Here is a 27,702-nt window from a genome sequence, read left to right as displayed (position 1 = left end):
GCTGGTTTGTCTGTACCAAAAATTGCTTGATGTATGGCGGCCATATTGTTTTTAAAAGTCAAAATTTTTTAAATAATTATTGAGGGCAAGTCCGCAGAGATTCTTTCAAGCCTAATTTGGTGACGATAGGCCAAACGGCCCAGGAGTATTTTGCTTAAGTAGGTTTAGCAAAAAAATTCAAAATAGCAGTAAATCCAATATGACTCAAATTAAATTGGGAATATCCGTTTTGTTCGGCATGAGATATCGACTTGAGGAAAAAATGTAATTTTGCTTTGAGACCACACGACTCAGGAGTTATGGGCCAAAATGTAAACTACTGCGTTACAGCACCACCATCTGGCCAGTTGGCATAATTATGATAACCTAAGTACTGGGGGTGCATATAAACCTACTGGTGAAGTTTCATAGCTCTATGATTCAGTTTTAGGGAAGAATAATAAATATAGCTGCAAGCAACAATTAGGGACTCAAAATCCAATCAAATCAAATATGTATGAAAATGAAAAAAAAAAAAAAAACTACATTCTGAATGAGGCACTTAGTCAGTCATGCAAACTTATCATGTCTAAAAGGAAAATCTGATTTTTGTGAATAGAGGGTATGCATATAACGTCACAGCAAGTGGGAGTCACTGCGGTTACACCCACTGAGTGGCGGAAAGACTACTGAGTGGCAGCGTTAGCGTTCAGCTTGAATGCCGCGAAAACACAAAAAACACATCTAAAATGGAAAAGAGCTGTTGTGCGATTGACTGTACAAATAGATTCAACAATAAATCGGAGCTGTCTTTTTACAGACTGCCGAAAGCTAAAGAAAAGAGAAGCAAATGGATCGCTGCAATTCGCAGAAACAACTGGAATCCAGGCACCGAAATGTGGATTTGCGGTTGTCATTTTATGTCAGGTATGTTGGATTTTTGGGTAAAATCATACCTTAAGTTAGGTAGCTGCTGTATAGACTACTCATCAATTCAATATTTAGCTTTTCATCTTTCATTTATATTATGTGTAACTGCAAAGTTTTTGTCAGCATTTATTAAGAAACATCTATGATGATGAGCCTTGTGTTCTACAAACAAACGGGGGATGGTTAGATAATGTTAGCTAGCCAAGCATATAAATTAAGGTACGCTTTTACCCAAAAATACAACATACCTGACACAAAATAACAACCGCAAATCCACGTTTCGGTGCCTGGATTCCAGTAGTTTCTGCGAATTGCAGTGATCCATTTGCTTCTCTTTTCTTTAGCTTTCGGCAGTCTGTAAAAAGATAGCGCCGATTTCTTGTTGAATGTCCATGGACCACTGGTTCTTTGGTAAGTTGTAAGGATCACTGTCGAGTCCAACTGCCTTTAATTTAAGCAGAGAATAATTTGTTTTACTCCCGGTTTTGCAGTTTCCTCTACTAAAGGCAGCCATGCCGCAGCATGTTTTGCCACTCGTCCGACTGAAGGGGCATATTCCGGTGGGAAAGTGACGTCAATGCATACCCTCTATTGTGAATTTTTTTGTTTTTCCTTTTTTTTTTAAATAGTTGAGCTCCATAGCGCCACCTTGTGGTTTAATTGGAGCAATTCTTCAAGGCGGTCCTCAGGATGTATTTGTAAATAGACTTACCAAGTTTAATCACTTTTTGTCTAACTGGTATTTATTAGCTTCTTGGGAAAAAAGCCACACCCACATGATAATTTGTTATTACAGAGGGCATGTTTTTAAGCGTAGCAACTTTTTTTGTATAATATTTAAAGATATAATATTTGTGCATACATGCTACAATTAGGTTTTGTACAAATTAGTTAAACTGTCAAGAAGATGTCTTTTAAGTCTTTTATAATTTAATCAAAACAGTAATCAAACCCTTAATCTTAGCATATTGGGTCCTTGAGGCAAATTTATTCTCTATATAAACAGGGATCTTGAGACTGTTTGCTAAGTCAAACGGAGCAGGACTTTGTTTAATTTGTGGAATTTCAGTAGACTGTTAAAGCGCCACCATGTAGCTAATCGGCACCATATTTGATGACTAGTGGTTTGGAGGTACCATAAATCAGTGTCCCAATTTGCATGTAAATCAACAAGGTGAAAGTCAGAAAGTGAAATATGAACAAAACCAAAATGGCTGACAATTCAAGATGGCAATGTCCAAATCGTACATAGACATATTCATACTGAAGAGAAACGTCAGGCTGATTTTTTTTAAATTGTTGAGCTCTGTAGCGCCACACTGTGGCTGAACTTGTTGAATTATTTGCATTTACCTGCAGTGAGCAATCAATAGACCCACCCAAGTTTCATCTCTTTATGCCAAACCTTTTGGGATTTATTAGTTGTTTTGTAAAAAGCCACACCAACATGCAAATTCACTGGCTTCCTGCAGGAACATTTTTAAGTATAGCAACTTAGTTAATATAATTTTTAAGATAATATGAGTAGATGCAGAATGCCAAGTGTCATGCAAATTGGTCAAATTTTGTAGGAGATGTCTTTTAAGTTTTTAATTTATTAAAAATGGTGGAAAATCTACCTAACACACCTTTTCAGTGGAAAAGTTGTTTATTGTGAGGAGAGTTTATTGTCGGTTAACTTTGGTTTAATATCTCTTAGCCAAACGGGAAAATTGAATTCAATTCAATTGAGCGTCATCAAGTGTCCAATTGGTGCCAAAATCTTTCCTTCCTGTAAAGCAAGCAACCTTTGACCACTGTGCAGTTTCGTAAGTTATCAGACACTTTGTGCTTGGACCCCAAATAATCCCAATCATAAGAAAAACAATAGGTTCCAGCACTTTGGACCCCTAATAATTGCCGTTGTTTTTTACATATAATAGTGCTGTTTATTAGTGTAACGGGATCTTACTCTCTCTGAAGTTCAACCAGAAGTCTTTCTGGGAATGCCACCAGTTGCACCTCGGAGAGGTTCAGCACCTGCTCTCCATCTGCCTCCCACTGCACCCTAAAACTTTGTGCATTGTACAAATTTCCTCTCGAGGTCGTGAAGGTCTCATTTGGAGAATCATAAAGCTCTTCAGGGGAGTCCGTGTTATCCTATATAAAAAGGGATCATAACTGTGCCTGGTATTCAATCAACATTTCTCCTTAATTATGGCTATTTTTTTCTTAACAAGCAAAAAACAAACTGTTTGTTTGTGAAGAATAAAACAGATGCTTGCACATCCTTGTTAGTCAAACAGCAAAAGTTAAAAGTTTTTACAGTGTGGTACTACTGTGTGAGAATACATGTAGATAATTTCTACCTCTGCAATGAGCAGCTCAGAGGATGAGCCTGTCAGGTCCTCGACTCCATGGCACTGTCCTCTTCTCTCCTCAAGGACATTCCTGAGTATATCTGACATAAACAAAGATCTGAAATGCCTCTTTACTTGAGTTTCTGTGTAAAAATTAATCTATGCACAAAACTTTATATGTATAAAATGTATGAGGGTTGAGCAAAAACAAAAAGGCTGCTATTGTTTCCCTCTGCAAAAATGTAAACCAAAAAAGATTACCCAAAGAATTAGATTAATTAGATAATTGGTGACATCCACTTTCCTAGGGGAATTATGAGGGAATTATGCCTCATATGATTAATTTCCTGTGCAATTAAAAAAAAAGAAGGGTGGCAATCAGATTCGGGTGATTGTCACATCGAGGTCCATTCAACAAAATCTTACCAAGGTCAATAAAAGGGAATTGGCTGAAGAGATTTTCAGCGCCCTGTAGAAGAAAGTTTAAAAAATTGTGATAAGATGAATGTTTTAAATATTGGCAGCACAATGCCACACTGCATCACATTGTTCATTTCATCCAAGCAACCAAAGGTAGTGATGGAATCAGGTGAAGGAAACTGAGATGCACTTTCGGCCTGTGATTCCTTTGAGAAAAGTGCATTGTATTTGTACCTGACAATATATCTCTTTGACCTTGAAGTATCCACTAACAGCCTTGCTGTATGTCTGCATCTCCTTCAGCACCGAGGCAGGGTACTTCTCTACAGTATCCACCTCTTCCTTGTGTGAGGTAATATATCTGTGGGGTATTACAACATGTTCAGACCTAGTTCATCGAACTGAAAACGGCAGGAAGACCTGTCTGCTGCGTTGCAGCTGAACAAATTGCACATATCTCCATTATAGATAGGTTTACAGATTCAGCTGAAGAAAAACATAGTTATCTTCATATTTAATTAAACGTCATCAGTAGACTTTGTCACCTCATTTACCCTCAAAGAAAAGTGAATGGATTCAATCGACAAGAAAATGTAGTTACAAACAACACTTTAAGTAGAAATTGGTACTTTCCATTAGATTCTGGACAATCTTGATATACAGTAACTGCTACTTCTTTGAACCCAAGGTTATGCAAACAGGCCTACCCATTCTTGATTTCCTCCAGGAGATGGAGAGCTTTGTCCAGTGAAATTCGGAGGGTGTTTTCTGAGCTCTCCTGTCTGAGCCGGTCTAGCATCATATCCAGTTCAGCTTCTTTCGTCTGCAGGGGAGATAAAACAGAGCAGAACAGGTGGGTCCAGGGGGCTCATCTACCCCAGAAACAACTCAAGCTAAGTAAAGAGCCTAGGGTGATCCAGATTTTACTTGGTTACTCTAGTCATAAATGTGACAGAAAGGCAGAGCTAGCTGATTATGCTGATTATGAGCATGGCCTCACTTGGTTGTCTGGCATGTGGTTATGACTGGTTATGGTTGAGCCAGCCTTGTTATTTTTAAGAAATGGATTTGACAAAGGAACAAAGCTTGCCTGATTATGTGGATTATGCTTAGTTTGAGCGCCACTGGTTATCTGGGTTGTAAAGAGCCCACCTGTTATTGTTGGCAATGGACATGGCAGAGGGGCACAGTTTACCTGGTTTCTCAGCTCATGGGTATGCGCTAGCTCCTCCATCTGTTCCTGTAGCTTCTGCTCTTGCCTCTGCAGCCTGGCAATGTGCACCTCCCACATGTGCATTGACCCTTGGGCAAACCTAAACAGAGCCTTACTCAGTGCACCAACCCTCTTAGCCAAAGACTCAAATGCTCTCTGAACAGGGAGAAAGTGAGAGGGAAAGAAAGAGAGAAAGAGAATTTAGAATTTTAAAAAGAACTCATATTTTTTCAATTTACATTCGAATGAATGAATGAATCATTGCATTTATATAGCACTTTTCTGAACGCTCAAAGTGCTTTACAGTGATGAAAGGGAACTCACCTCACCCACCACCAATGTGTAGCACCCAACTGGGTGATGCACGGCAGCCATTTGGCACCAGAACGCTCACCACACATTAGCGAAGGTGGAGAGGGAGAGAACATTTTTTAGCCAATTGAATCAGGGGATGATTAGGTGGAAAGTTTGCGAGAGCCAGATTTGGAATTTAGCCAGGTCACGGGGAACCCCCTACTGTCTGCAATAAGTGTCATGAGATCTTTAATGACCACAGCAGCCTCCCTCTCCTCCGTCTTATTACTTCTGGACCTATCGGCAGCCTTCGACACAGTCGACCACCCCACCCTCCTGTCCTCCCTATCTGCAATGGGGATCTGTGGCACAGTCCTCAATTGGATTGAGTCTTACCTCTCAGATCGCTCCTTCCAGGTAGCCTGGGCTGGTAAAGTATCTGCGCCACACCCCCTCATCACCGGAGTCCCACAGGGCTCGGTCCTTGGTCCTCTCCTCTTCTCTCTCTACACCCAGTCCCTTGGCCCTGTCATCACAGCTCATGGTATGTCTTACCATTGCTATGCTGATGACACACAACTGTTTCTCTCCTTCCCACCCTCTGACACACAGGTCTCAGCCCGCATCACTGCCTGCCTGAGTGATATTCAGAGCTGGATGGTCCGCCACCATCTCAAGCTCAATCCAGGTAAGACAGAGCTCATTTATATTCCGGCTCTTAACTCCCCTCTCTCTGATCTCTCTATCTCCCTAGGTAATACCATCCTCACACCATCACCCTCAACTAGAAACCTTGGCGTGGTGATGGACAACAGACTGTCCCTCACCGAGCACATTTCAGCAGTGACACGTTCATGCAGGTTCTTCCTGTATAACATCCGGAGGATCCGCCCCTTCCTCACAACTTACTCGACCCAACTCCTCGTCCAGGCAGTGGTCCTGTCCCGCCTGGACTACTGTAACTCCCTGCTTGCTGGCCTCCCAGCATCATCTATCAGACCCCTGCAACTCATCCAGAACGCAGCAGCGCGTCTGGTCTTCAACCTCCCCAGACATTCCCACGTTACCCCCCTGCTCACCACCCTCCACTGGCTCCCCGTGATGGCTCGCATCAAATTTAAAACATTAGTGCTTGCCTTCAAAGCAGCCAGGGGGTCAGCCCCTCCCTATCTACGTCAACTCATCAGACCCTACACCCCAGCTAGACCTCTCCGTTCTGCTGCCACATGTCGCCTGGTCCCTGCCCCGGCTCGCACCAGCACCCGGTCACGCCTCCTGTCTGTTCTAGCCCCACGGTGGTGGAATGACCTTCCTGTGCAAGTCAGAACAGCAGAGACCCTGGCCGTCTTCAAACGTAGACTGAAGACTCACCTCTTCAAGCTACATCTCACCTCATCACCCCCCACTACCCTCTAACATTTTTTTTTTTTTCTAAAAAAAAAAAAAAAAAAAAAAAAAAAAAAAAAAAAATAGGGTGTACAATTCACACTTATACCTAAGCAAAGTTATACCTATTGTAGCTCTCTTGCAGGAATGTTGTAAAGCGCTTGTCTCTGAGTTTTGTAATGCACTTGTTGTAAGTCGCTCTGGATAAGAGCGTCTGCTAAGAACCTATAATGTAATGTAATGTAATGAGTCAGGACCTCAATTTACCTCGATTTAACGTCACATCTGAAAGACGGCATCTCCTACTTCACAGTGTCCCCGTCACTGCACTGGGGCATTAGGGTTTATTTGACCAGAGGGAAGATTACCCCCTGCTGGCCCACCCACACTACTTCCAGCAGCAACTCAGTATTCCCTGGTGGTCTCCCATCCAAGTACTAACCAAGCCCACACTTGCTTAGCTGCAGCCATTTGGCAGGAGCAGGGTGCATGGTGGTATGGCTGCTGGAGCAGGAGCAGGGTGCAAGGTAGTATGGCTGCATTTAACCCTGTGGTTTTATTTAACACTAAGTAACCTTAGCATTTATCAGGGCTGTAAAGTGACAATATTGTCGCATTTGAGATTTGAGAAAATGTACTGTGCGCACATAAAAAATATTCCTGTCACACCCATGCAACAAGTTGTTTGGTTCAAATGTGTTCCGTTCAACGTGATTTCTCTTCTAGGACAGGCAATTGCCCACAATTCTGTAGTGTGCCTCATGAATAGTGATAACTTATAACTCTTTATAACACTGTGAGAGATAGTAACTTTTGAGGAGTAGGGCAAATCCTGTTAGCTAGATAGATTCAAGAAAACTTACCTAGATTCAAGAGTGCTTACCAGATATAGTTAGTGTGGTTGCTTCAGCAATCCACTCCCTGTTCTCTTGCATACTTATTATTCTTATTAGTGTGGTTGCTTCAGCAAACCACTGCCTATTGTCTTGCATACTTATCACTAGTGTGGTTGCTTTAGCAAGCCACTGCCTGTTCTCTAGCATACTTATTAGTGTGGTTGCTATAGCAACCCATTGTCTGTTCTCATGCATACTTATTATTATTCTTCTTATTTTCTTCCCGCCTAAATTTCTGCATGCTACTCCTCCTACAACATTTCAGCTAGACATACTATTCCAACTTCATAATATTCAGCTTGTTTCAGAGCAGTGTGCTTGTTCAAATCTTTTTGAAATTCCAAAAAGTTTTCCTCATGTTTAAAGTTTTATTGGGAAAAAATTCCCACAGAAAATGAATGGGGAATGAAAAGTAAATAGCAACAATGGCAAATGTTGAACCATAGTACATGTGATGCTATTTTAGCCAATAGGACACATAGAAAAAATTGAAAAGATGCCATTTTGTGCCTGTGAAGCAAGCCACCCATTATTTTAATGCTCGTTATTTTCAGCAAACGATCATATTACGGTTACATGTATGGTGAAACAAAACTAGACTATCTAGACTTGTAGCAACCATGATAAAAACTTCCAATCTATATTGATCTAACGTTTGGGAATGCACTGTCAAGGCTACACTTAATAGCTAGTGTATATACCACAAAGTGAGTACTAATTATTATTATCATTACTATTACAGAAGAGTTTACTAATAATACATCAATAATGATGTAATAGTAGCAGCACATCATTAATACAATAAATGCTACAACTACAATAATAATTAAAGCCGCAAGCGGCATTGGGAGGGGTCCAAGCATTGGCACTATTGCGCCCCCTATGGAGCGATTTTAAAATGGTTTTGTCCTCATGATCATATACCTTCACCCAACATATCTACTGAATATCATGATGATTGTATAAAATATTGATGACGGCCAATTTTGTGCTAAGAGACACTGTCGGATTACTTAGTTGCATTGCCATGGATGTGTCTTAGCCGCTTGCCGTAAAGGCCTTTACTATGTCGTAATACTTAGATGGCATGTCGTAACACTTAGATGGCCCGGCGTGTATGTAGAGCTGCAGTGCGTCCACACCGCAACAAAAAAAGGCGTCAGACTAGTGTTGTCACGATACAAAATTTTGACTTTGATACCGATACCAGGTTTAGTATCACGATATTCGATGCTGAAACAATACTTGAAACATACACAATACTGATTCGATACTCGGTACCTAACGATACTGAAATTACCTTAATAGATCAGAAACATAATGTCCACAAGGGTTGACCTCGTTTTCAAATTCACGGTTTATGAACAACCTGGGTTATTAACAACCTTTAAGTTGAAGCCTGTTCAACATATTAATAAGCATAGGCCTATAGTGTTACAACACTAATAGAAAAATATATTAAATATATTTCAAAAATTTAACAATTGTGAACTAAATAACCTTCACTTTTAAATAGATCTAAAACAGCACATTTTAATATCAATATAGCATCTTCCTATAACAAAATATTTCCAAATTAGAACACCTATTGCTACTGAAGTGTACTGAGTCAAAGCTTGCGCTGTATCAACGAGGAGGAATGGACAAGTGCATGTCACCTGACTTGGCTACGTTAGTTTCTACTGCCATCTAGCGAAGATTCTGACAAATTACACCTTTCATCCTCTCAATCAGTAATGCGGGAGACACATTTCCCTGGCTTTTATATTTGACCTAAAAGTACCGAACATTGGAAAATTATAATACCGAACCGTTTTTTCTTTAAGTAGGCTACCGAAAAGGTGCTGAAGTTTCGGTATACCGTGCAACACTACATCAGACACATATTCCAATCCATTGCTCAGCTTAGCAGAGAATGCACATTTCAGAGCGCCCCAGAGGCATATAGAATAATGATACATTTTTCAAATAATAAATACGACATTGAAAAAACGAGAGAAAAAAAACGAAATATCAACTCGCCATCCCTGCTACCTGCGTGCTGCCCACAGAGTACCGTATTATTTATTTCGACATTGGCAGACTACAGCATAAATTGCGTCTTTTGTTTATATTCAATATTAGTAAATGCAGCGAGAAACTGCAGCTGTAGACACAAGTAAGTTTGTTATATGTGACGGGTGCTGGAGAAAAGGTCCGCAAGTCGCAAATCTTGAAATCGCGCTAGGAGGCAAAAAAGGTTTTTTAATTTTTTTTTTACTGTTTTCCTTTTTTTCATATTACTAAAGTTAAAGTGTTGAAGAAGTCACTCAATGGAATAAACAACATTTTTAGGGTCACTAAATACTTATAATTTGTCAGCAAAGTCGGCTTGTTTTAGTGATTCTTACAGCCGGGTTTTGGAGGCATGATGGGGGTGCAGTTTAATTAGCATGTTTGATTTCATTGGCTATTGTCACTTTGTTTCGGTCAAGCCACCGCCCATAAATAAAGCCGTGTGGTAGTAGCCTATGTTTGTTTACTGTGTGAGGTTGCTACAATGGCGGACGCTCAATCAGTAGGTGAGAGTATAAGCTTTCTAACGATGTATAACATGTCTAATTTTGCTTTTGGAATAGCGTTTTATAGGTTAGCGTAACCGAACATTTTCTTACCATGGCATTCGCTCTATATATGGTAGCATTAAAAGACGTTGCACCTAATGAAACATAATTTTGTTACGTTTTTCGTAATTCCTTGGAAAATACCATTATTATTGAGGATTTCTGGGCATAGCTAAGCCATATGTTTGCTGATAGACCTATCTGACATCGTTTTCTGGAGCAAAACAGAAGCGGATAGAACTGTCATTGATTTACTGTCTCTGTTTCCATCTACTGAACATAGATAAGATTTCATCATTGCTATGTAAGTATTACTGCTCAAAATATTTCGGTTATATACGTTATTTTAGAAATTGAGTGTCTTTAAATAGGTTAGTGGTATTATGTAATGTGGATATTTCACACTCTAATGTAAGCGTTAGTTAGCAGTGTAATAGTTTTTGTGACGCATACAACAGTGATGAGGAGAGTGTTGAAACATTGCCAAAACGTGGTGGACGGCTGAAAATAGTTTTCATATCGTCCCATTCCCATAGAAGAAAACATAGGAGTGTACAGAGTATAGAAATACATACAAGAGTTAATTATTACACATTTAGGTACTGTGCAGCATTGTGTGACTATATTTTTGCATTATGTTTAAATTATATCTATGTTTCATCTTAAACCTTCATAAGGGGCTCATATGCTTTACAATGGACAAAAAGCATTATATTCCTTTTTGGAGAGATTTTGGATTTGTTTCTGGACCCTTAGCTATTTTAGACCAGTGTTAATAATTTAGACATTTTGGGTAGATTTGGAGATGCTGGGTACACTGCTTAGTTTTTGCTTCATAGATCTTTAGTAGTTCTACATATCCACCCTTCGAATTTATGAACTTGTGGTCAAGATGTTTTTGATCCAGGACATGTATACTTTAACCCGCAATCTCCCAGTATTTAATTGCGAAATAAAAAAGGAGCAAATTCATTTTAGATTTTTTGCCTTGACCATTGCATTTGTGGCACTTTATTTCTTACAAAATTATGAATATAAAGTAATCTAAGCTAATATTATAAATGGTACAAATGTATTGCTTCATTTCAGACATTTATCTAGTCTCTGTGGTGTTCACATCTGGAGTTATAAAGCTTTAAATAGGGTAACCCCTAAATGGGCAAGGATTGACAGGTACTCTAGTGGTTGGGGTGGAGTTAACTAGCTATTGTTCCCACCCATTATCTCCCTGTGAGAAGTATGAAAAGTTCAAGATCTTTCAAGGGGATTGTGGTGGAGTGGGCGTGGTTTGAGTGTCGGCTGCAGAGAGAGAGAGTGTGAGAGGAGCGGCTCTCGGATCCTTCGCCACAACTGTCAGGTGGAGGTAATCAGTGCCGATAATTGTCAATTGTTTAATTGCGCTGATTGCCTCTGATTGCTTTCAACAGTGAGCCTGGGGTTTTTAAAAGAGAGACCGGAAGCCAGAGAGGAGGACGAGCGCCGGTGAAAAGACACCTACGAAACCTCTGTTTTGTTATTTTGAGAAAAAGCCGAGACCTTTAATAAAAGAGCACGGAAGTGCTACAAACGAAAACGGTTGTCTCCCGTGAGTGTGTTTTAAACCAGGAGGGGTGGCACTCACTTGCCACAGGGATTTTCTCTGCTACTTGATTTTAGGAGTACCAACATTCAAATAAGCATATCTTCTTCAACTATTTTCAGATTTCAATGTATGACACATCGCTTGAAAGCTTATAATCTGCACTTTCATAATCTGTAAAAAACTGAAAAATGACCTTGCCCTACTTGAGGACCAAAACACCAGCACCTGTCACATATTATGGTAGCAACGGAACAAACCGAAAAATTTTGAGCAGTAATACTTACATAGCAATGATGAAATTTTATGTGTTCAGTAGTGTAAGAAATCTGTCTCTGATGCCAATATGTCTGCTGGCCACACATTCCCTTGATCTTATCATTATCACAATACAGTTGGTACAATGGTAGAATAGCGACCGGGAGTGAGAGATTGGGAACCATCCAAGTCAACAGACGTGCTAATTCAATCACAACAGGACGGCCAATACACTACGGCCTAATTGATAGGTGTTACAAAACTGACTACACCCTTCTTAGTATGTGTATTCAACACCCCTGTTCAAAGCTTTGAAAACAAATAAGAAGCAGCCTCTGGAAAGGTTTGTGGTTCAGTCGGACTCTGCTGAAATCAAAGTGTCATTCGTGCGCTTTGTCACTGCTGGTATTGGAAATAAACGCTGTACATTTTCATCATGTTCGAGAGACGTCCTTTTTTTCCTTACAGTAGATAGAGACAGAGACAGTAAAGCAATGATACTATTTGCTTCTGTTTTGCTCCAGAAAACGATGTCAGCTAGGTCTGTCTAGGTCAATAATAATAATAATAATAATAATAATAGTATTTTCCAAAAAATTATGAAAAATCATTGACAAAGTTTCGTTAGGTGCAGCGTCTTTTAGCGACTGTTACCACAGTGAATGCGTAAGTGAATGCGATAAGAAAATTTTCGGTTACGCTGACCGATAAAACACTATTCCAAAAGCAAAATCAGATGTGTTATACATCGTTAGAAAGCTTATACTCTCACCTATGGAATAAATGAATTGTCAATCAAGCCAGGCTGTACTAAAAAGGGCGACAATGCCATAAACCACAGGTGTGGTATTATGCACAGCTATTTTTGAAGGTACCCAGGCATCACAGATGAGCGTTTATTTCAAAAAGGGATTGTCCAAGACAATATATGACCACTCAGTCTCAAAAGGGACATTTCTACGCGTAAAACCAATGGTAATGTTGTATATTTATTCAATATATAGTCCCAGATATTGACTGTAGAATGACATGGTATCATTTTTTAAAACGTCTCGTTTATTTCGTTACTCAGTGAGCAGCGTTTTCACTGCCGTATTGGCACATCTTAGGGCTATTGTCGGGTTTATCTTGTTGCTGTGACGGAATACGATTTTTGAGTGGTGAAAGAATATTTTTATGAATACCCAGATAGATAATATTGTCCATTATGAAGTTCAGACCCTCCCCTCACTGATAAAAACTAGACCCGATGGTGTCGGAATCGATTACTTAGTTGCGTCGCCATGGGTGTCTTCTAGCCGCTTGCCATAAAGTAGTTTACTAGATGTCGTAACACTTCAGATTTGGAGCTACAGCTCTTCCGCACCGCAACTAATAAAAAAGTCCAAATGGCGGGCAAACAATATGGCGGACATAGGTGGTCCCAATAGCAAAGTTGTAGAGCACAGATGCATCGGTCGAGGAAGTTTTGTGTTGATCTGACTTATGGTGTGGGAGTTATGGCCTTTTAAAGTATGATCCTTTGTTATAGCGCCACCATCTGGCCGACATAGGTGATTTGTAGTGCCTGAGTAGTGGGGGGCCATAGGAACCCACCTACCAAATTTGGTTGCTCTAGGACCTATGGTTACTGAGCCTCAGACACTTTTAGCGGAGAAAAATAATAATAATAATAATAATAATAATCCTAACAGATACAATAGGGTTCCACCAGCTTCACTGCTTGGACCCCTAATAATGATAACAATAATACACCTTTGCCTGATTTATCCTAGTTACCCATGCTATAAATTGCCAACTAAATTAACCCTTACAATAATTGTCATAAGCTTGGTAAGGTTTTAAGATGCCACAGCTCTCTAACTTCTTTATCAAGTAACAGCAAAACAGCTGCTAAAGCTACCACACTAAAGTTTATTCATAAACTTTGCATTCTAGTATTCTTCATATTTTTTTACGCCAAGATTTCTGCATGCTACTCCTCCTACCGCTTTTCAGCTAGACATGCCATTCCACCAAAATATTCAGCTTGGTTCAAAGCAGTGTGCTTGCTCAAATCTTTTTGAAATTTCAAACAGTTTTCCAAATATTAAAAAATTCCCATAGAGAATGAATAGGGAATGCTACGTGATGCTATTTCAGCCAATAGGATATATTAAGAAAATAGAAAAGAAGCCATCTTGTGCCCACGAAGCAAGCCACCAAGCATATTCACAACAACCAAATACTTATAATAGTGACAATGTAACAACAACTTCAAAACAGACAGGCATAAAACATTTATAAAACACGATTTTTAATAGCAAATTGGCATGCCTTTTCATGAAAGCTGCATTTAAGCCGCTTTTCCACCACATGGTACAGACTCTACTCGACTCTTCTCGCTTTTGGTACCAGGTACTTCATTTTCCACTGCAGATAGTACCCCCGTCAACGTAGCTGGTCGTCATTAGCGACACCGCATTGCTCTGACCAATCAGTGATCTGCAGTGTTCTCACGTCACCTTTTGGTATCGCCTCAGCTCGCTTGGAACCTCGACGGAGGTGATACCAAAAAAGTACCAGGTATCTGGTACCAACCTTTGCCCGATGGAAAACCAAAAAAAGTTGAGTAGAGTCGAGTCGAGTTGAGCCGGTACCATGAGGGGGAAAAGCGACTTTAGTGACTGGTATCACCAGCCAGTCGACGGTTTCATTGTAATCTAGACTATATAACTATGCTACATTAACATTTTCAAACTTAATGAACTTAATAAACACCACACCCCTAACCACAAAAATGCTTTGCTATATGTAACGTGTTACAGTTAAGATATATTTGCCACATAATAACACTTTTTATCTGTATATTTAAGTTTTTTTTTGTTTGTTATTTATTTCATCTTGTATTGTTCTGCAGTGGCCTATTCTAGGCAGCTAGCTCCCTCTTTTGGTTTACTTTAGAACATATATATATTTTTACTAAGGCTACAAAAAGACACTTGATGATAAGAATGTTACATGGTTTAATTGTTTGTGATGAGACGTTCAGCCTTTCTTTCTTTGTTAGCCTTGAGAGATATATGGCTGCAAGTAATATGAGTGTTACATCAAATAAAATTGTTAACCGCTGTTAAATATGTATTACTGCAAATTAATAAATTACAGCCAAGCTAAAATGAATCTGTCCTACAATCTCTCGACCACTGATAATCTTTATGAATACTAGTGTAAATTAATAATAATTATGCTAATTCTGGTATATTACTGTAAGCCTACGCATACGAAGAAAGAAACAAACAAAACAAGTTTGTGAAAAAGTTTATTTCTGCCGTTTTACAATAAATTTCTGTGCCAGAAAGTACCTGTAACTTCATTTTATGAGTATGGAACTTGATTGGAGCTGTTTGCTATAGGCTAGCTAACTTGTACAAGTGAACATGTGATGAGAGGAGACTTGGACCTGTCGCTTTTGCGTTGTTTCTCTGCATTTTGCAGGCTAATTGGCCAGATATGTCCCGGCATTGTTAAGTAGCCTACTGAAAGTTGTAGTACATTACAAGGTTCATACACTTTTTCACCAATGATTTTCAATGACTTTTCCATGACTTCTCCACAACCTTTAACTGAATTTCCATGACCAAAACAAATGACTTTATCTCAGCGGGACGATTTAAAATTATTTATTGTAACACTAAGTAAAATTAGGTCTGCATCTGAAACATATGGTGCCTCTCTAAAACAAATAAACACCAGACAGACACACTTAGATACATTCTCTCATATTTTAATTCGAATAGTTTAATATTTTTGTCAATGTCTCAAACAGGGCTCGAAATTGCGACCATTTTGGTCGCATATGCTCCGAAATTTAATCTGTGCGACCTCGAAATATAATTGGGAGCATTTGTGCGAGTGCAAATAATTGTTCTGGTGCGACCTTTTTTTTTTTTTTTTTCCAGTCGAACGTCTCTTTCTCCGTACATTCACTAGTTAGTACACTCAGTATGTCCCTTGTGAGCTGACGGTGACCCTTCTAAACAATCGTGAGCTTGACATTCTTACCATTAATGCTGATTTTAAATTGGTTAATATTAGCCTTCAATCACTCCCTTTCGCTGCACTCCACTGTCACGCGACACAGGGAGCTAACGCGTTAACTAATGTTACCTGAAGACAAAAGTTTATGTTCAATTTATTAGCGTTATCGAAAGCTGAAAAGTTGAAGCGAATGATTACGGCTTTTTTTAACGTTAACGTAGTGTTTTGTGTAGCGACCCGGTTGAAACAGCTAATTTCAGAAACAGTTTACTGGCGGTTGATTTAATTAGCGGTATTAATGTGACGAGAAGCGCTTTGTCGTTTGAATGCATAAAACGCAATTCCTTGAAGAGTCGACACATTTTAGGCGTGACAGTTTAACTGTTACTTGTAAACCGTACTGTTATATTGTTGTTTTTTATCAATAAAAAATCTATTGCATATATTGTTGGTGCTCCTAACTTTTTGAAGTTGGGAGCACCAGTGCTACGAAGTAAAAAAGTTAATTTTGAGCCCTGATATATTACTGAAGCTGCACTTCCCTGGCATATTGTCGGCACAGTAGGGCCTACGTTTACTAACTGTTACATTAGCAGAAGCGTGCCTGTTGGGCGTGCCTGTAAACAGACTGAGCCGGACCGAATTAACTTCTCACACCACCAAAATATCGCGAAGGTTACGTGCCAGTTTACGTTTTATTACTATACATACTATTTTTATGATTGGATTAATTAGTAATTATATTTGATGCAACTTTAGCTGTGTTTCCATTACTTTTCCAAAACTTTTCAAAAAATATTATTTAGCATAACTTTTCCAGGGCCTGGAAATTGCATTTTAAATTTCAATGACTTTTCCAGGTTTTTCATGACCGTACGAACCCTGACATTAGGTCTTAAGCTTCACACAACTTTGGCACATAAAGAAATAAATGAAATGGCACATAAATTAAATGTTTATCTTGCCATTAAAACTCATATTAGTCCATGAGAGAGAATGGAGGCCTCAATAGTTCAAATGATTTTTGTTAATGTAAAATGCAAAATGTAGGCTTGCCATTAAAAGTTGGGATATCAAAATTATGCCAAGTCACAGGAAACAATATTGCTGTCTTACCTCTTACCTTACACAAATTAAATAAGCTGTATTACAAAGCAATGCTATTCAATATTTCCTAAATTGTTTCAAGTAACTTGGCCCTTTTTTTCTCTGTGTTGCAAAGTTTTTTCACCGTACTAGCACCAGTGATTCTGGCAAAATATTAGATATACAATATTATTAAATTATGGCAATATATTAAGAATAATACTATCAAAAAAAGGTCAGTTATCTAATTGTATTACTCAAAAAAAAATGTAAAAGTACAATTTCTAAAAAAAATTAAATGCAAATGCTTTATTGTGCTTCATGACATACTTACATCCATGGCTTCTAGCCGCTCCTCTGATTGGCTCTGGCACTGACCAATCACTGGCAGGAGCTCACTACTGACAATGCTCTGGATCTCCTCCGGTGGAAGCCCATATCCAAGTACTTCTTCCTGTGTGTAAAAAGAATCCCACATCACTTGACAAACATAGGTTCCCACAATATACCGGTAACTCAGCTGTGCAGGAAATAAAAAAACATGCAACAAGAAAATGGTAGAAAATCATGCTGGTTTACCTTAAATCTGTCAACTTCCTCAAAGCAGCCTTGATAGGTTTGTTCATAGTACAAGCGCAGTTTAATCATCAAATGAATGTGAAGGGAATCTGAGGAAATAATGTACAACATATCTCATAATGAACGCAGAAGACCAAGGATATATAAAAGGCCTAGCCTACAGTATCATCAACAACAAGCCACGTCTCAATGCCTGAAACAGGTTGCCAGATCATTTAGTAGATGCAGAGATCCTTGAGGTGTGCCTGGTCAGATGATGCGCCTAGTTGACCTGAAGGATCAGTTCTCATTATGAAAAATTCTTATGTTTCATGTAAGAACATAATGGCAAAACAACCAGTAACTGAGTAACCGCAACTGAGTATCATGCTGAAAAAACTCTTTGAACACAGGCACCTGGAAAGAATTGCAGTAACACACCCAACATCCTAAACATTAGCCTCAAATCTAGGGTCACCAGTTAGTCTCCACCATGTGACCTGCCGGAATTAAGAAAATGTATTTCAATGGTTATCCTCCAGGGGTCCCCATAGGCACTCCAACGGCACAGTCACAATTGTAAAATTGAGTTTCTAATAGAGACATTTAAAAAACAATTAGTTGATCTAATATGGGGAGAGTCAGGAAGGAAAGTGAACACAGATGGAAGTTTAAATGCAATGAAAAGCATGTCCATGAGCCAGTGGTCCTCACTCCTGGTCTTGGAAGACCACAGGGTCTGCTGGCATTTGTTGTTACTCAGTTGCACAGCAATTGATCAGAAAGCCCTATCCCTCCAGCCCCCTTAATGGTGTGGGTGCCAGGACCCAAGGAATGGTAATAAAGCAAATATCCACAAAAAAATCAATTAAAAACTGCGCCACAAATTTGAGGTCAGCTGCAACAGACTCCTTTCTGGCCAACAATGCTACTCGTCTGCTGATCAGTGCTCAGGGCATTAAATGGCAGTAAAATAAAAGGAACCTCTCCATCCCCCAATTACTCATTACACTGTAACCCACATCATAAAATGTTTTGTACTTTCTATGGTGACCCGGTCTCGTTTATTTTTGCATTAAAAAAATCATATACGCTTTTAGATTTCATACCTCAGATCACCGAATAAATCATTCAGAAAAAAAGTTTTAAATGTCCATATGTAATGTACTTACACTGCATTTACATTCAGGATATACAATAATGGCACTTTTGTCTATGTACATGTTTCTGCAGTCCAAAATGCCTCCGCTCGTATTTGAGCTAACACTGTTTACTAGGTAAGGTGCAATTTTCAACTCAATCCGACAAGAATCCATTTAGAACATGGCTGGTTTATCTAACCACCCCATGCTCTCTCTTGTACAGTAATATTTTGTATATTAGATGTTTGCTTATCTGAACAGTGATAGGTTTACTTTAAAGTCAATCAAGTAACAGAACAAATTAACAAGACTGGAACCTTTCAAATAAGCCCTCATTAGTGTTAATGGGTCCAGCCATTCCCGAGTAATCTAACTGTACTGCCAGGGGGGAATCTGCGTCGTGAAAATCGTGCTGATAATGAGTGAATGTATGCAGCCGAAAAGCCAGCTAGTTCTCCTAACAACTTGCCATTGTGCTATAATATGTATTTATAATTATGGTGGGTCAGAGAAAAAGGATTTAAGGTATGACAGAAGTATCTGAAGAGCTTGAAAAGGCAGATCTCAATTAGAGGCTTCATTTTCATGTTTATAAAGTGGAGGTTTGCTCAAAGATGGGGTCCTAGACAAAGTTATGGCCCCACTGGAAGGCATTTAAGTTCACTGAAAAGTGAGTTTAGTGTTCTCTTCATTATTTCTTCTTATTCTACATCAACATTCTGTTCGCCACTCGCTTCCAGCAAGACCTACCAAGTTTGGCTAGTAGTTCACCTAGTTGCTTGTGCAACATAAAAAAATGTTTACGATTTCACATTGGATAATTTCCCATTTATTAACACGTTCGGAATGTGAACAACACACTTGTAGATGCAAGCTCTAATCGGTCGTCTACAGACCGTTTCTCTCTCTTCTACAAAGCTTCTAACGGACAAATTCTCTGGCAATAGGCGGGTGATGTTCGTAGCAGTAACGTTAGCAACAGCAAACTAATATTAGTTTTCAGTTATAATTCCTGCCAGCTAACGCACGTATCTCAGCATTGAACATAATTCTTGTAAGATATTGACACTTTTAAGATATTTATATATTGATATTGAACATGTCAGAATGTATTCTCCTCTTATCTGTTCAAAACATGATTTTTTGTGAAGAAAATGTTTTTGTGGTCTAGATGATGTGTTCAAAACATTATCCAAAATAAGCAATTTGGAGAGGTTTTAAGATATCTTGCAAAAACCCTTGCAAAATTTCACTGCTTTTAGTTATCTACACAATTTTTTTGCAATGGTAGGAAAGAGGTTGGGAGTAAACTTAGTATAATACCTTTGATACTATCTCATGTGAATATTGTGAAATAAACAGTACAGTTACATCTTTATGTACATTTTGTGTATACCATGAATAATTCTTCACGTATTTCCTACATTTTTATACATAGCCAAAGGTCAGTGATCTCAAAAAAATCCAGAAAACTTGTGGCTCTCCAGGATGAGGACTACGCATCATTGCAGGGAAAAGGAAAACACATCTATATAAAGCAGGGCTTCCAATCTTATCCACTGCAGGTTTTTGTTTTAGTCCAGTGCTACAGCACCTGATTCTACTTAAAGTTTTGATTGATGACCACAATCAGACCATTAGTTAATCATGAATTTATTTTTGTTAATTATTTGTGCAAGTTAAATGTAATGTACTGTGGGCATTTCCCACTGATTCTCACCAAATCTACCGTGCCCATGTACAACAGATAAAAATACCGCAGTATGTACACGGTAGTAAGTAATCAAACAGAATTTAACATGATGTGAGGGTTATGTGAAATATGTTTAATTTCTGAAACTGGCAGTTTTAACCAGCAGTTAACACCCTCGTTTGACACCCGGCACTCTGAACACCGAACACAAATGTATCAACAGTTAAAACCCCTCACTTATCCAACATGTAAAATAAATTTAGTAAATTTAATTTGTTAATTATTATCAAAGATATCAATTATTAATTAAAAATGCTGAATTTGTTGAGCAACCTGTTGGATCAACCTTTACCAAATGTACAACTCACAAACAGATTCAAATAAAGAAAATGATTAAGGTACAACAAATATTCACATCTAATCTAAAGACACAATTCAACTAGCTTTACAAATATATTAAGACATGGACACAGTCACAAAATAAACGAATGAAAGAAAATACCAAATCACAGCTTTCTCCCAAATTAGTCCCAGAAACCCAAGATGAAGGTCCAAAAACCAAAAGACAGCTGAATAATCCAAAAAGCAAGGTAAAAATGGCAGTTGAAGACAGAAGCATCAGATCCTGTGTGCACCAAACCCCACACAACACCAGGCCCCAATATAAGGTCCAGATTCCTCTGATGGCAAACAGCAAATAGCCACCCCAGAATGTCCACCACAACAGATGTTACTGGCTGATGTTCAGCCGCCAAGAACTGCTTCCTTCCTCCTGACTTTGACTCTTATTCTGACTAACTCCCTAGATAAAGAAGTCTCCATTTTTAAGCAGTTCTACAAGAAAGGGGGCATGTTTAAGAGAGGGGGTCAATCTTGCTGTGCTGATTCGGTGAGGTGTGAAGTGTGGGGGTGTGGTTGCCGAAAGGGATGGTCTTGTCTGAAAACAAGCAAATTCACGTCCTATAAAACATTTGCTTATGTTTTTGGAAGCAGAGCTAAACACTATGAAACTATTATCAAAAGATTTCTGGTTTTAAGCTATTTATGAAAAGTTGAAACATAACTAACTTTGGAAGTAATCTAGCAGAGCTATCAAAGAAAGAAATGTGGAAGTTTTTTTCAACTGCTCCTGACAAGAGATGTAAAGTAATTGTTCAATTTCACCACTTGCAATCTCCACCTTCAGGCAAAATATTTTCCATGAAACAAAACCAAATCGTAACACCTTGGTTTCTGCTTTTAACCCAAAAATACAGGAAGGGAAACCCAGAATAAGAGAAGAGGCTAAATCACAGGATTGAGGGCAGAGAAAGAGAAGGAGTGGCAGATTTTATCACCTATCTGTTCGTTGACAGAAGAGAGAGATGAGTACCACTCAGCAGCCAATGCTTTGGAGCACTTGGGAGGCACCATGGAACTGTAAACAAAAACTGAAACATGAATTACACTACACCAACACTACATGTCATCAGCATGAATCAGAATGTTCAGGGTCGTTTTTTTTTGTTTTTGTTCCCAAACTGGAATCAGTAATTGTACCTCTCAAGTTATCACTACAGTATAGTACTGACACCACCATTATTGCAACTGACATTTATGCCTCCTACACCATACACAGTAGCCTACTACAGGAGAGTACCCCAGGAGAGAGAGCTATTGTTCATTGGAGAACAAGCATATTGCTTACTCATGGCAACTGCTAGCCTGCAGGTGCCACCCTGGCATGATGTTGGAAGGCACTAACATGCCTGTAGACTCCGATTTGTGTATGACTGTCAAAAATGCAGGTAGGTGGAATGAAACCTCTTCAGTGTATTAAGGGGACAAGTAGAATATTCACTTCTATTTAACCTGTAGATGCTGAAAGCCAGAGCAACTTTCAAGAGTATAATGACAAGATGCTTTAAATGCATGTCAGAGAAGCAACAAAACCCATAAGAGCACAAGCAGAGAATGGCCTGTTCCACAGTAAATAGTACTTTAGCAATAAGTAAACCTTTTAACTTCATAAGGAGCTCTGTGCTCTGACCTCTGCTACTTTCACTTGAATGTTGGTATTTTACACGATTAAAATTGTGACATCTAATTAGTGCGGTTTCTACAGGCATTTGCTATGAACTTGATTCTTATGGTCTGGATGACCTCTGACCTGAGTGACTGCAGGATCTCAACGCGCCTCTGGCTCAACATCTTCTGCTCCATTTGTAAGGTGTCAAGTGTGGTCTGTACCTCCCTGGGGGTCTGGATCTGTGGACTGCTCATGAAATCCCTGACCAAGTGATCACAGAATGCATCGCACACACTGAAACCCAGGCAACATATAAACTACTGAGGAATGTAACACGCAAACCAGGCTAAACCTCCTCAGTGAAAAAAAAACACAAGCAATTATTTATGTTAGAACAGCGTATATCACGGATAGCCAACCCTAGTCCTGGACAAGTAAAGGGATCTATGAGATTTTCACCTTAAAATCAGCAACTACCCAAGAATCTCCTATTTAAAAATGCAAAAAACTGGTGAGATGTGTGGCGTAGTCCATAGGATGGCCAAACCTCTATCTAAGCCATACATGAATCCCCCTTTTCGGTTGGAGGTTCAATCCCGTTATGGCACTTTCCCCGCTTTCTCTAGCTGTTACCTTCCCTGCCCTTCCCCTGCCTGAATCAAGTAAATAAAAATATGAAAAAAGGGTGTATTATCTGGTTGCTTTAAAACTGGTCAATTTTGGTATTTTAAAAAGTAATTATATAAAACTTGAATCTGTACCCAACAATTTATCTAATTTTACTCCTTTTACTTGTATAAGGCATCACTGTGAATTACTTACTACTAATATTTTAAATATAAAATTCTTACCTGGCTTTTAACTTTTAACTGAACTGATTTTCATTTATTAAAGGTTTGAGATTTAATATTAGAATAGTTTGTTCATGTTTTGTGGTTAATTCTCTGATGGACCAGTTTACGGCTCCAGTGAAGAAGTTTGAGGGGTGCATACGTATGTGACCAACATACCTGAACCTATTGACTGCGGCGCGGACCTTGATGATCTTCCAGTCCTGCAGCCTGTCCTCCCAGCGCTGCCTGTGAGATAGTGTTCCCTGCAGGTCCTTCTCTGTCAGGTTCAGACAGAGTCTGGCCAGAGCGCGTCGGTTGGCTAGGGATGCCTGGTTTATCATCTAAAGAAAAACAGTGAACCGCTGGCACTGAAATTATTTACAGGACTGAGGGTTGCTGTGTAATTTTGACATCATTGTGTGTCATCTGATAATGAACCAAAGCACTGTTAACCTGTTCTTAGCCTCGTGTGTCATCTGAAGGATGACACACATTGTTTTATTATTAGTTGGCTTGCAGTAGAGGCAGAGTATTCCTCAGGGATCAGGACTAACAGCATCCCAATGTCCCAGTGACAATATAAAATGTGTTTGGACGATCAGAAACAATCCCCGGGATGACTTCGATGTAACAGAAAATGTTTTTTTGTTTTGTTTTTAGCCTAATTTATCACAGTACTCAAGATTGAGCCAATTGTGCACCCTCTCTCTAGCCAGTAATTGTCACTGGTTGACATGGACAGACAATATGTGAGAGAGGAACAAAAATAATATGTAAACAAGGAAAAACCTGAGAATGGCAAAAACTGACATAAAGAATTAATGGTTTCAGATGACAATATATGTCTATAACAGTGTTTACGACACCCATAATGTCCAAACTCATTTGTATATTCCCAATATGACAGTGACAAGGGGTGATTACTGTACATGAAAATTGTAACTAAACATGGTATGAAGCAATACACGCTCACCATAGGCTACACTATATGTAGGACACTATGTGAGGAACGGCGCATACAGAACTGAACAATATAAGCTACTGATAGACAAAGGTGGCCCAGTCCACTAATACACAACTTTGGGCTTGTTTTTTTATGAAGTCACCTGAAAAAAAGTAGCAGGTTGTGGTTTTTGGCTTGTTTTCAAAAATCAGGTCGCTTGTTTAGAAACGTAACATGCAACCTGCTTTTCACATTAATGGTTACTATTGTTCAAGGACACTAGCTTGTTTTTTAGTTTTACTTTTAATTTAGGCATTCAACCCCCTCTCCAGTTCGCAATCACAAAACCCAACCATGGAATCATGAATCCTGTATCGTGTATCATACCAAATTGTGAGCTGAGTGCATCATGATGCTCAGACAGTCAGCTGTGTCTAAATATGATGGTAAAGATTCACCAGCTTTAGCCCACTAACAAAAAACATAAGAGTAGCTCAAACATATTCTGCAAATACTAGTAACGCAAGGACCAAAACAGCCTCATTGCTAGGAATACTGGTTGCCTTTGCCATGGTACTTTTCAATACATATTTTATTTATAGTTCCAGCTGTCATACAATGCCCTCTGGAATGTTTGGGACAAAGACATATTTAGGGGCAAAGCACCATAGGTGCATAGGCAGCTACTGTATTTGTTAAGTTTTTTTTCACTCTTATTATTTTACTCCGATGGCAACCACTAGAGTCGAAGGTAGCCACTAAAACAGGATGGTGTATTTTTGTGAAATTTGGCACATTAATAGAGGACAGTCCGAGGTATCACCTCAAATCAAATTTGGGGTCAGTACATTAGTCCCTTTAGCGCCACCAACAGGCCAGATGTGGACTTTTTTGGCCGTAATTTCCGCCATATTTTATTTTATGAAAAACATTTCCTCCTAGACTGTTGACTGGGCCACCCCAATATTTGGCATGTCTCGTCTTTAGGGTAGGCTAACCAAAAATTGTTAAAAGATAGATCGAATAATATGGCTGCAGTAAACAAACAAATTTGATGGCGCCAAACAGGATGTGAGCCATATCTCTGCAATGCTTAGATGTACTGATGCCAAACAGGTGGTCTAAGAGGCACCCACCAAGTTTTAGGAAATTCGGTCACTTGGGGGTGCTACAACAGAAAAAAAGCTGTAAATCATAATTACTCTGCCAAGAAAGCAGATATTTCAACCAAACCTGTTGTGGATCATAGCAGTAAATGACACTAGCTGCCAAACAATGTGGGTATTAATTCTTTGGATCACTGTCTTCAATAGTCTTTAGAAGGTAGCGGTTAAGTCAAACAATATGGCCGAAATAAACCGACAAATTTTGCAGTGAAGACACCATAATGAAAGTCACCATATCCATGCAACACTTTAATCTATTGGCACCAAACTTGGGTCACATATTTACCATGAGGCTGACGGGACATATCAGGTTTCATGAAACTTGGCGCTTGAGGTTTTGTGGACTATTACAGTAACAGCATAGACCCTGCACCTCCACTGACTAGCGCTGACTTACTGTCCCAGGTAATACAACAAATGGTGAACAAACATGCTTCATGGACGTATATTGTTTGCCATCTTCCCCACCTTTTTGCTTTTATTCAAATGCCAAAATTGATTTCCTCCAAGAGTGTCAGTGTCAACGGCTGCTGCTAGAAAGCACAGCTCTTTACAACAGACAACTTTTCCATCTCTGTTGGCACAGGCGAGCAGTTGCTCCACAGACACCACCTCTAGTCTTATGCCCTACTCTCATCTCCTCCGATCTTCATCGTTTTGATTTCTTTAAAAAAGGCGACTTTTTTAAAGAAAAAACACTGGCGACTTAAGAGTTGAAGGATTTTTTAAAACTTTTAAAGTTTAAAAAAAAAATTTTAACAACTAAAATCTTTCATGTGATTTTTTATAACATATTTATATAATTGAAGGCATTTACATCATATTAAGGCCTACAAGTCTTCACAAGTGGCGTTCTCTTTAACTTCTCTTTAACATATATAATCTATGCTTTAGAAAGAAATGTGAAACTCTCTTAAGCTTATTTTCTGCAAACATTTTCTGCCGAAATCAAAAGAGCAATGGGAAAAAAGCATTGGAAATCTGCTGAGAGAAGCCATGGCTCACATTTGCGAACTCACATCCAGGTTTTAGGGCTACAAACTGTGGCACTCTACTGGGGTCAATGGTGAAGGAACTGAGGGAAGGAGTGGGGAGGAGGAGGGAGAGCCAGTCAGTAATGCATCATAAATGCACCTGTCAAAAAAATTAAAGCATTTATGTCTGTCACTGTTCTGAATAGGGACCCACCACGGATCAAGCTAGCTGTAATTGCTATTTTATTATAATGTCAGCAAATTACTTTTAATTGTTGTTTCCTGAAGAGCAACAAAGGTATTTTGGCTACATAAACCCAATAGGACTTGAGTACTGTCCTTATACGGTTGCACACAAATGACCCGCCTGTATCAGTCCTTCACATCTTCTATCTTATTTACCTCCCTAGTAAAGAAACAGTGATCCATAACCATGAAAAGTAGACAAACATTAGCTAGGTGACCATAATCGAATGGTTTCACTTTGAACATAGCATTCACAAGTGAAACTCATGCTAGCTAGCTAGCCATCACAGCTAAAATGAGAAAACAGCCAGACTTTTTACTTACTTAACTTGAAAAAATACCAAAATTGGAAATTACTACAATTACAAAAGACTAACGTTGCAGATTCAGGTTTTCTGAACTTCTACGTCATGGATAAGGGCTGGGCCCCAGGCAAATGTTTTCACTTTTGGATGGCAGTGCATGGCTCTTTTTTTCGACACAAAACGCAGTGGCACGGCTTAATTCGATTTTAGTTTTTCTTTACTGTAGGGCTAATGTGATGTTTCGAATGGAGACAGGATACTCTTTCAGAACTCAAAAAACGTGATTTAGTGTTTATTACCCCACTGAAAGCTGAAAAAATAACTACAGCTATATATTACAAATCTGTATTGATAACAGGGAGAACGATTCTCTATGGCAAAAGAGTGTTTTGCCCAGAGGTGGTTTTATCAGGACAGAATACTTATATTTGCCTCAAACTATGGGAGGTATGTAATGAGACTAAAACATTTATTTGTCATTATGTCAGGTCCTTCATGATGTTATGAAAGACCTGGATCCAATAAGTTAGAGCCTGGTAATAAATTGAACTCCATCCACATAGGAATAGATGGAAATGTTTAGACTGATATATGTTGATTTTTGCCATGCAATCGAGCACTCGTACTGTTGCTATAATAACCCCATACAATGTAGTCTAAAGCTATTCACAGATTTACCTTTACAATCACTTTAAAGAAGTTCAGGTTAAGCACCTGGATCAAGTGTATAATGGTAATGCCCCACCTAGGCTTTGAACCTTCTGCCTATTAGGTACAAGCACAGTTCTGCAACCATTATAAATGACAAATGACAAATTATTCCTCATTAAC

General features: G+C 39.0%; 1 protein-coding gene across 2 annotated transcripts in view; it reads right to left on the bottom strand.

Moving 5' to 3' along the window:
* The window catches only part of ccdc180 (coiled-coil domain containing 180), an 89,277-nt gene that overhangs the window by 34,763 nt on the left and 26,812 nt on the right, over nt 1–27,702 (bottom strand). Inside the window, exons 9-19 of one of the 2 annotated variants that reach the window (XM_035429967.1) lie at nt 23,415–23,578; nt 22,546–22,698; nt 21,734–21,813; nt 17,583–17,671; nt 17,338–17,457; nt 4,864–5,037; nt 4,376–4,491; nt 3,903–4,029; nt 3,675–3,717; nt 3,258–3,349; nt 2,861–3,048 (exon numbers count right to left, since the gene is read on the bottom strand). In XM_035429967.1, the coding sequence (XP_035285858.1) occupies nt 2,861–3,048; nt 3,258–3,349; nt 3,675–3,717; nt 3,903–4,029; nt 4,376–4,491; nt 4,864–5,037; nt 17,338–17,457; nt 17,583–17,671; nt 21,734–21,813; nt 22,546–22,698; nt 23,415–23,578 (1,346 nt within the window). The remainder of the gene's footprint in view (nt 1–2,860; nt 3,049–3,257; nt 3,350–3,674; nt 3,718–3,902; nt 4,030–4,375; nt 4,492–4,863; nt 5,038–17,337; nt 17,458–17,582; nt 17,672–21,733; nt 21,814–22,545; nt 22,699–23,414; nt 23,579–27,702) is intronic. The other variant, XM_035429977.1, reaches the window with a different exon arrangement.

The sequence above is a fragment of the Anguilla anguilla genome, chromosome 1, assembly GCF_013347855.1.
Source record: "Anguilla anguilla isolate fAngAng1 chromosome 1, fAngAng1.pri, whole genome shotgun sequence".
In the NCBI taxonomy this organism is placed as follows: domain Eukaryota; kingdom Metazoa; phylum Chordata; class Actinopteri; order Anguilliformes; family Anguillidae; genus Anguilla; species Anguilla anguilla.
This window is presented reverse-complemented; position numbering and strand designations above follow the sequence as displayed.